Consider the following 11,256-nt stretch of genomic DNA (forward strand, 5'->3'; position numbering starts at 1 on the left):
TCATGTATTTTGTTTAAGATTTATCTTTTTTGTAGATCATCACTTTTCTTGGTCAAAAATGCATCTTATTGAATTAAGTTTAACAACTTTGTTGGAAATGAATTTTTTCTGTTAAAAATTATTAACCTTCATCTGAAAATGTAACTATTCTAATATTGATTAAAAATTAATCACAACAATTTTTGTTATTCTTTTTAAATATTTTACAAGTCTCAAAAAGCTTAATTTTTTTTTTAATCTGCAAAAATCTACATCGTGTTTCAAATTATTTGAAATAATTTCAAGTTTTAACTTAATTTTGAATCTTTTTTTAAAATTAAAATTGTAGCGTTTAAACTTAAAATTTAGCTCATTACAAATTTAACAATTCAAGGCTTTCTATTTCGAACCATTCTGTTAAAATTTGTATAGTTTTTAACAGTTGTTAGTAATGGATTGTTTTAAATGAACGATAAAATATTGCTGATATTTAACGAAATTCTCTGTTTTTTTAATTTCAAATTGAATGGGTTAAAAATAACATTTTTTAGACTGATATAATATTTGAAGTTATAATTGAAAATAATTTTATGAACTAATATCTATTAACTCTTTAATTTTGAACGGATTCAGAATCATCTTGTAAAATCAATTATTTTTCAATTTTTAATACCTTAAATTAAATTTAAAACATTTTATTTTAAAATTCTTTCAACTAAAAAAAATCATAATCGAAAACAAATAAATTAATTTTCTATCAAGTAATTGGTGTTTTAACTAACACAATGTACAGGATAAAGTTTCAAACAAAAATGGAATAGTTCAATTTCCAGATAAAAACTGTGATAAAAAATTGAATTGAACGAGAAAAAAAACTAATTTTCAAGGGAAAAGGTGAATTTTTGACCAAGAAGATTAATGTTCTATAAAAAAAACGATTTTTCAACTTAACCAATATATACGATTATTTTTTTATTAATCCTATAATAGTTACATTTTCAGATAAAGATAAATAACTTTTAACAGAAAAAATTAATTCTCAACATAGTTGTTAAATTGTCAACCAATCAGATGAATTTTCGACCAAGAAAATTAATGATCTACAAGAAAAGATAAATTTTAAACAAAATACATGAATTTTTAAAGAAATTATTTAATTTTAAAGTCAAAAGGACGAATTATCTGCAAAAAGTAGAATTTTTTAAGCGAAAAATATGAGATTACAATCAGAGTTAAACTTTCAACCAAATAGTTAAATTTTCAACAATAATTGAAAAACCCTGTTGAAAAAAACGTATTTTTTTACAAAGTAGTTCAACTCTTAGTGAAATAATCGACTTTTAAACCCAAGAAGATGTATAGTTGATATTTGAACCAAACAATTACATTTTTGACCAAAAATGATACATTTTCTACCAAAAAGATTAAATTGCTACCAAACAAGGTCAATTTCCAACAAAATACATGAAATTTCAACTAAATTATTTAATTTTAAAGTCAAAAAGAGTATTATCTACAAAACAGCTGAATTTTCAACCCAATTTAAAGGCAAATAGTTGAATTTTTAACAATAGTTGAGAATCCCTCAGTTAAATCTCGGTAATTCGAAATGCTCCGGGACCGAAAAAAACTTCGAATTATCGAACATAAGAGTATAAACGCACATAATATTCTTATACGTTTATTATACATCCTAGATAACGTATTATGAATTTCCCTTAAAATACATTCGATGCAGGCAGTGTGAAAATGTTTTTCAGTTAATATTATAATGCCAAGAAAGTATTAATGAAACGTGAAAATTTTGACAGGCTCAGAAGAACCAGGGATTGGGAGAATTTGGTTATATTCAATTATGTTGATGTCAGTTATGGAGAAGTTTGAAATTAACAATGAGTTATCCAATGTAAAAATAATTTGTTGGCCCTAAAAAGGGCCGTTTGGTATTTTTAAAATAGCAGATTATTTAATAAAGTCAGTCACTTTTTTCTGTTTGATGCAACTCTTTCTCTGGTAAAAGTTTTCAACCATGTCTAAAGCAGAAAAGATTGTGTTCTGCACATTACTTTCTTCAGAAAGAAACCTGCGAGCAATTGCTAAGCCAACTTCAGCATCTCTCAATTTTGTTGGTGGTGCCACATCGTGATCCTCGGCATCATTCTCGTTATCAGATTTTGAAGGTTCTTGTGCCTTTATACTATTCAATATCTCACTATCGGTAGGTTCACTAGCAATAATGACATTAGTGTCTAAATCAATAAAATTTTCAAAAATTACTTCTGTGAAGCCCAACATTCTTTGTGGATCATCCCACTCTTCAGAAGTACCATCCGATAAAGTTTCGTCTTGTTCTTGTGTTGCAAGATTTTCCACGTCAGGTTTCACGAAGCCAGCCTTCCGAAAGCAATTCGCAATTGTATCACTAGTGACATCAGCCCAAGCTTTATTCAAGTCGAAAATAGTATCCAATAAATTCAAATCAGACCACCCCATTTTCTCATCCGAAGCCTTGAGCAATCTTTTTATAATTCTCCGCCGGTAATTAACATTAAGGTTCTTAATGATTCCTTGATCCATTGGTTGCAATTTGGCAGTTAAATTTGGTGGTAAGTGAACCACCTTTATGGCTTTTAAAGTTTGAATTAAGACTTTTGGATGAGCCGGACAATTATCCACAAGTAGGAGAACTTTCCGATTTTCTCTTTGAAACTTGTGATCAATTTTATGAAGCCAGTTTCATATACTGAACTAGTCATCCAAGCTTTTTTATTGCTCTCGTAAAGCACTGGTAAAGACTTGACTCCCTTGACACGTCGTGGATTCTTAGATTTGCCTATTACTAGCAACTCTAGTTTTCCTTTACCAGACACATTAGCGCAAACTGTGACAGTAACACGGTCTTTGATTTTTTTACCACCATAACAAGTGTCACCCTTAAATGTCAGAGTTTTGTCTGGTGAACATTTGAAAAAAGACCTGTTTTATCTGCATTGAAGATATCTTCTATTGCATAAACTTCTAACAAGATAGGCAAAATGTCGGTGAGAAACTTTTCGCAGTCTTCTTCCGAAACAGAAGCACTTTCGCCATTTAATGTCCTATAGATTACTCCATTCCTATTCTTAAACTTTTCTAACCACCCAGAGCTAGCTTTAAAGTCTTCGTATCTTGAGTGAGCTGCAAAGAATTCAGCTTTTTCTAGCACTATAGGACCAGATAAGGGAATATTCTGGTTCCGGGTAGATTTCATCCATTCGACCTTCGATATTTCCAACAATGGGAAATGAGCGGCAATCTTGAAATCTGCAGCAATGTCCTTCTTCCTTTTAACTCCTTTCTCGACACATCGAATGAGTTTTACTTTCTCACTCAATGATAATGTTGTATACTTGATCTTCTCTATACTCTCGAAATTGTTAAGGTCTAAGTCCCATCAACATTGAACTACACAAGCACACAATCTTCATTTATATTATCAGCCCCACCCTTGTCACACACGCCAACTCCCACCACTCGCAACGGACAAATCACATGCAACCACTTAAGTTATAAATATGAGTTCGTCGCAGTTGTTACTTAGTCATTGCTGTACTTTGAATTATAGAGGTTATCATCACGGCGGGGCATACGATTTTCTTCGAATTGTCGAGAAATTCGAATTATCGAACTCCGAATTATCGAGAACTATTAACATGGAAAACATCAGGTTTCAGCCGGGGCCAAAAAAAGTTCGAATTATCGAAAATTCGAGTTATAGAAGTTCGAATTATCGAGGTTTTACTGTATTTATATATATAATAGTATTAATATTTATATAATTTATATTTTATACTTGAAATAACGTAACCTCAAAATATACGCATATAAAGAGGCGTGCGAAGAATTCAAATCATAAGAATCGCCAACATCGAACTCTGGAAATATTAAAATCTCAATCTCTTCATTTTATTTCAAAGTAGATGGAGATATAAATAGAACAGCCGAAGTGTACCGACCGGCAGTCGTGCACCTTCGAGTTTTCAAATTCAGAAGAGCAGAAATGGGTTGTGCGCGCAACCCAGTCATTTATATCGTCTTCTACTATATTCACACGGACATAGACCTGCGATAGTATTGAACCACGTATCGTTTCAGATCTGGGAGCACCGTATCAGTTGGCGGCAGCCCGGCTTGGTGTAAGCATCTTTGACGAGAGCTAGTAGTACTCTTGTATAATAACGAAATAAACTAAGTTGTCGAGTTAAATGGATCTTCTGCCTTATTCGCCTTCCTGAGTAGTGGGTACTCATTCTTTATCTTGAAGTCAGATAAGTAAATAAATATTTTCGTTACCAATAGCCCATATTGGTGACCCCGACTGTAAAATTCTAACTCGGAAGAAGCGACGCCACATGGATATATAAGGAATTACCTTTTGGAATCGAGGGTGACGCCATAACGCGTCTCGACAACGGAAACCACGCAGCTATTTTTCCAAACTACTTTTTATCTGGAACGAAAAGAAACATCCGAACCGGTCATTGGTATTAATAAATAATAAAAATACTGTAAGTCTTAATTTGATCAATATTTTCGGTCTATCGTTGTTACTTTGAAATATTCCGTACTTTAAAAATGCGATGTAAAAACGTGCTCCGAGGAGCCATTTTCAATTCAATTCTGATACTTTGCCCTTATTTAATGTAAATTCGACAAGTCATCGTGGATCGATATTGATCCTATCTACGAAGCATAGTTTCTTATTTCTTTTGTTATATTTTTATTCCTCTCTTTCAGAACAAAAATTTAAAAAAAAAACACAATTGATAAAAATCGAAATTCCAGTAAACTTTACTTTTGCCAATAACTTTTGTCCAACAACATTTTAACTCACCTTAGTGAAAGTCTACCTTGAATATAATTCGTGTTTTAGTAACTAATTAAAAATTAACAGGCCGCTATTACCCCCGAGTGAACACAATCTTTAATTCTCATGTTGGAGTGACAATGTGAGTGGGCATTTCTTGCAATCAAAATCTTGAACAACGTAAATCTAGCTAGTGTGACCAATCTTATACTTCTATTTAAGAATAAATTGTAAATAATTTGATTATTACGAAAGGTTAAAAATTAATATTTTTTATAAAATGAAAATATTATTTTAACATTTCAGCCATTTATTTCATAACGTAAGGATCTCGTCATGTAACGAAAGGATTGCATGGATTTTTTGCGAAAGGCAACAATTTAGCGAACATTACCAGTATACAATTTAATCACTATCTCATTTTATTGGAAATTCTTATCTATATTTAATTTTACCACTTCCCAAATTCAAATATTACATAAATTTAACAATTTTAGAATTTCGCAATTCCAATTGCCTACACCCTTAACGTTTGTTTTTAAACATTAGTCAGCTAAATTATCAATTTTTTAAAATATTTTCCAAGATCTATATAAACCTTCCAGACATTTCTTATCAGAGAACCCGTTTCCTGTATTTTGCTTTTTGTTACTGGGGAGCAGATTCTCTGTTGTAACCTCAAACTAAACCAACGCAAATTATTTTTCTTTTTCGAAACAATCGAGGATCTCTTGATGTTTTTGAATTTACCACTTACTAACTTTTCTTTGAATATGCAAACATAGTAAGTGTTACGCTTTTTATACTGAAGTTTGGTTTTTAAAAAGAAAGACGATCAGAATCACTCTGATCGTCTAGTTTATTCAATTGTTTTATACAGAGTAGGCGTATCGTTAAGAGATGGAACTGCCTGAGCAGCAGATAGTATCGGCTTATATATACTATGGATGGGAGTAGGGGTATCAAGATAGGCATGCGTAACATAAGTCAAATAGTTTTTTTTTTTTTTAGAAATTTAACATTTTTCGTGCCTGCATATCGTTTGTTTTTCTCAATTGCGGTAAACAGTGCTAAAATGGAAAATCCGGCGCACAACTCGCCGATCTACAAAGAAATCGGGTGGGTTCTTACCGTACTCCAAGAATACCTCATTTCTTCCGCGAGAACCCAGAATGTTGGTCTTTGATAGTTGAATCATCTTTTCACGCAGAAAGAGTTACTGATCAGATCACTAAGGCTCATTCTTTATTAGCGTACCTTAGCGTTGACTTAATTGCATACATTAAAGATATTCTCTCTAAAGAACATTAACCTGCAGACATTTACATGCAAATTAAAAACCGGTTAATTTCAAGCTTCGCGGTTTCTAAGGAAGCTCGTCATCTCAGATGTGAAACCCTCCCTCTTACTAAATAGACTCCGCGCTCTTAACATCGATGGCTGCAATGATGAGGTAATTCGAAGCATTTTCTTAGAACAAATGCCGGCCCATTCGAAATAAATTTTAGCCACACTCGACACTCTTGACTTGCAGTCGCTTGCATCAACCGCGGACAAAATTGCTGAAGCGGCAGGACCCTCCCAGGTGAGCGTTGCCACCGTTTTTTCAAACGAAACTGCTCTTTCATCAGTCCCGTCACTAGCTCCCGCGCCTATCGCCATTTCGGCCCTTACGTCGACGATGGAAGAATTCAGTAAACAATTGAAATAATTATCAACTACAATTCGCAACAGCCGCTCGCGCTCCGGCTCGCGTCCACAAACTCGAAATAACAATCGCTCCCGCAGCAAAAGTCAGGGAGGTCGCTGTTATTATCACAAAAACTATGGCAAAAAGGCCGTTAAGTGTATCAAACCATGCTTGTATAAGGAGTTAACTCCTAAGGAAAACTAGCCGTACCTGTCCGCGCGGAGACTGTCGGTACAGGTTTTCCAAAATCTAAGCGTCTCCACATCGGGGACCGTAATTTGGGTCTCGTATTTCTAATTGATACTGGCTCAGACATATCTTTGCTCCCGACTGATGTAAAACCTCTTGAGAGGAAACCGAGCGATTTAACACTCTACGTACCGAATCCAATTATTGGAGCCGATATGCTCGCTCACTATAAATTAGTCCCATTTCTCCATGAATCATCATTGGTCGATACTGTGACCGGTAGTCACGCTCACGGATTTATTAAAGCCATTCCATCTCTTGGGTTGAGCCTTATCGATCGCTCAGTTTCATTTTCTAATTTCCTCACCGAATTCCCGGAGATTAAAGTCATACCACAACATGCGGAAGCTCTCGTAGGAAACGTCAAACATCATATCTTGGCGAATAGCCCACCAATCGCCGAGCGCGCTCGATGCCTGTCTCCCGACAGGCAGTATTCAGGCAGCTCGTCACAGCAAAGGCGATATCCAGCAAATGTTGTCCGATGGTATCTGCAGACCATCGAGCAGCGCATAGGCCTTACCGATATACATTACAAAAAAGAAATCAGGGGAGTGACATGTTTGCGGTGACTTCCGACGTCACAATTCAATAACCATTCCGGACAAATATCCGGTTCTACATCTACAGGACTTCACTGCCTTGCTCCGCGGAAAAACGATTTTCACCAAACTTGACCTCCACATGGCGTACCACCAAATACCCATCGCCACCGACGATGTGCCCAAGACCGCAGTCATCACATCGTTCGGCCTTTTTGAATAGACCGCGATGACTTTCGGTCTCCGCAACGCCGGGCATATCGTTCCAGCACTACATTAATAGCGCCCTTGTAGATCTAAGTTTCGTATTCGCGTATATTGACAAGTTGGAGATAGAGTTCCTTGGCCATTTGATTAATCAACATGGTTGCGCGCCAACACCAGAAAAGGTTCGCGCAATTTCAGAATTTTCACGACCAAAAACTGTGATCGAGCAGCTTTTCGCAGCTCTTTTACAACTAATCGACTGCAATCGCATGCATTCCACCGCGTATCATCCACAGTCAAATGGAATTATAGAAAGATGGCACAGAACCTTTAAGGCAGCCATAATGTGCCATGCCGATCATGAATGGTCTAGTTCACTCTCAACTGTGTTGATAGGGCTTAGAACCAATGTCACCGAGCACGGCGCGTCGCTCGCAGAATTAGCATTCGGCACAATTCCTCGCATACCCGGGGAGTTCGTTCTCCCCGAGGATTTCTAACCTAACCCGCATATGTTCCTCGAAGAATTGCGCAAATATATGCGAAAGGTAAAGCCTGTACCCGTTGATCAAAAGTACAAACACAATGTTTTTGTCTTTGAAGATCTCAGTTCATGTTCTCATGTTTTCTACCGCATCAACACCAAGAAATCTCTCGAGCGACCTTATACCGGTCCGCATAAGACCTTCAATGGAACCTCAGATGTAAATCCACCTATCCTTACATATTCTCGTCAAAAAAGGTGACCTTTAATTTGGGAATTAAAAAGTCGATACCGATTCTATAATTGACTTTTTCTAACTTTCTGTATAGAAATTTCTCTCTATAGCGTAAAAAATAGTCGACATTACACTGTATGTAAATAAAATGTTATTATAAAATGGATTTAATAAGTATTACATCTATACATTTTAAGTTTAAGTAAAACTAACTAAAAGACTGACAAGCGCCATGAGGCATTCCTTCAATCGTACAAACTAGATAAAATATCAATTTAAGACACCTCGTATTTCAAAGGTGTTAATTTAAACAAAGTTTTATTATTGCAAATAGGCTTTATAAAATGACAAATAAGTACCGCATACTGCACAACCTGTACACACATCGCAATTTCCGTTAAGTGAATTTTAATTGGTATGTTATATGAATGTGATTGAGTGCTAACCTGTGATATTGTAATTTGAACATTTCGTATTTTAAAAGAAACTAAAAAAACTTAATTCCTTTCTTGTTTTTATATCGTTATCACTCGGGGAGGGAGTAATGCAGGGATTCACGCTAGTAATATGTATAGTAACCTGCGTAGGGCATTTCCTAGTAATATCCCTAACACGATTCTGACATCGAGTTTCCTCTCTATCATGTGTACTACGAGAATGACGCGCCCATGCTGCATATTCAGTTCAACGATCCCAGATCTGAAACAAGACGTAGTGCAATACTATCTCAGGTCTATGTCCGTGTGAATATAGTAGGAGACGATGAAAATGACTGGGTTGCGCTCGCAACCCATTTCTCCTCTCCTGAATTTGAAAACTCCAAGGTGCACGATTGCCAGTCGGAACACTTCGGCGGTTCTATTTATATCTCTATCTGCTTTGAAATCAACTGAAGAAATTGGGATTTTAACATTTCCAGATTTCGGTGATTGCGATTCTCATGATATGAATACTTTGCGCGCCTCTTTATATGCGTATATTTTGAGGTTACGTTATTTCGCGTATAAAATATAAATTATATAAATATTAATACTATTATATATGTATTAAATATATACGTATATTATTTATAATGATATTATAAGTATGTTATATTATAATAGTCTTAATTATACCTTGATCGGCATTTGAGAAAAATTAAAGAAAATGGAGATTTTGGAATTCATAACCTTTGATTAAAAACTCAATTATTTGATTGAAAAATTAATTATTTTGTTGAAAATGTAACTATTTTGTAAAAAACGTCCTCTGTTCTATTAAAACTTCAACTGCTTTGTTAAAATTTGTATATTTTTATTTGAAGGTTCGTTTCTTTCGTTGAAAATACATTTTTGAAACTGACAATTAAACTATATCATTTTTGGTTAAAAATCATGTATTTTGTTAAAAATTAGTCTTTCTTTGTAGAAATTAAATTGTTTCATGGAAAATGTATATTTTTTTATTAAAAATGACTTTTCTCGCATGAATTATCAACTGTAAATATTTTTTGGTTGCAAAGTAGTTTTGTTGTAAATGCACCTGTATTGGAAAAAATTAAAATCATAATTTTTGGGTGAAAAATTCTATTATTCACTTAAGGTTGAACTATGTAGTAAAAAATTAATTTTTTCTTATTAAAGATTCATAATTATAGTTAAAAAATTCAACTATTTGCCTTTAAATTGGTTTAAGAATTCAGCTTTTTAGTAGATCATACTCTTTTTGAATTTAAAATTAAATAATTTCATTGAAACTTCATATATTTTGTTGGAAATTGACCTTGTTTAGTAGAAATTTAATCTTTTTGGTTGAAAATGTATCATTTTTGGTCAAAAATGCAATTGTTTGGTTGAAATATCAACTGTACATCTTCTTGAGTTTAAAAGTCGATTCATTCACTAAGAGTTGAACTACTTTGTAAAAAAAAAACGTTTTTTTCAACAGGGTTTTTCAATTATTGTTGAAAATTTAACTATTTGGTTGAAAGTTTAACTCTGATTGAAATCTCATATTTTTCGCTTAAAAAATTCAACTTTTTGCAGATAATTCGTCCTTTTGACTTTAAAATTAAATAATTTCTTTAAAAATTTATGTATTTTGTTTAAAATTTGTCTTTTTTTGTAGATCATTAATTTTCTTGGTCGAAAATTCATCTGATTGGTTGACAATTTAACAACTATGTTGAAAATTAATTTTTTCTTTTGTTTTTTCCTTATTCAATTCCATTTTTTACATTCTCATCAGAGAAGGTATTATAGATTTGTGTAAAATTTGACCCCCCCCCCCCAGTTTTTGTCAAATGTCCACGTTTTGAGACCCCCTGATTCCGAAAAACAGGTTTTTACGAATGTGTCTGTCTATCTGTATGTATGTCTGTCTGTCTATGAACACGATAACTTTTGAAAAAAGTAATCTATTAGATTGCCCTTTGGTACACTCGTCTAGTGTCCTAAACTAAAGGTCAAGTTTGTTAACCTATTAGTTCTTTAATTTTTAACGGATTCAGAATCATCTTGTTAAATCAATTATTTTTCCATTTTTAACACCTTAAATTAAATTTATAACATTTTATTTAAAAAAATTTTCAATTAAAAAAAACCCTAATCGAAAACAAATAAATTAATTTTCTATCAAATAATTGATTTTTGAACTAGTGGAATGTACAGGATAAAGTTTCAACCAAAAATGGAATAGTTCAATTTCCAGATGAAAACTGTGATAAAAAATTGAATTGAACAAGAAAAAACCAAGTAATTTTCAACAATATTGATAAATTTTCAAGGGAAAAGGTGAAATTTTTGTACCAAGAAGATTAATGTTCTTTAAAAAAACGATTTTCCAACTTGACCAATATATACGATTAATTTTTAATTAATCCTATAATAGTTACATTTCCAGATAAAGATAAATAATTTTTAACAGAAAAAATTAATTTTCAACATAGTTGTTAAATTGTCAACCTATCAGATGAATTTTCGACCAAGAAAATTAATGATCTACAAAAAAGACAGATTTTAAACTTTTAATCTACAAAAAGTTAAA

At 33.2% G+C, this 11,256-nt stretch overlaps 1 protein-coding gene across 1 annotated transcript; it reads right to left on the reverse strand.

Annotated features, from left to right (window-relative positions):
* Positions 1–1,941: 1,941 nt before the first annotated feature.
* LOC117171049 (tigger transposable element-derived protein 4-like) lies at positions 1,942–6,023 on the reverse strand. Its single transcript, XM_033358094.1, has 4 exons — positions 5,957–6,023; positions 2,956–3,402; positions 2,724–2,860; positions 1,942–2,598 (listed from the first exon to the last, which is right to left on the reverse strand). The coding sequence occupies exons 1-4, from the start codon at positions 6,021–6,023 to the stop codon at positions 1,942–1,944; spliced, it is 1,308 nt and encodes a 435-aa protein (XP_033213985.1).
* Positions 6,024–11,256: the final 5,233 nt, after the last annotated feature.

Source organism: Belonocnema kinseyi, chromosome 4, assembly GCF_010883055.1.
Source record: "Belonocnema kinseyi isolate 2016_QV_RU_SX_M_011 chromosome 4, B_treatae_v1, whole genome shotgun sequence".
Classification (NCBI taxonomy): domain Eukaryota; kingdom Metazoa; phylum Arthropoda; class Insecta; order Hymenoptera; family Cynipidae; genus Belonocnema; species Belonocnema kinseyi.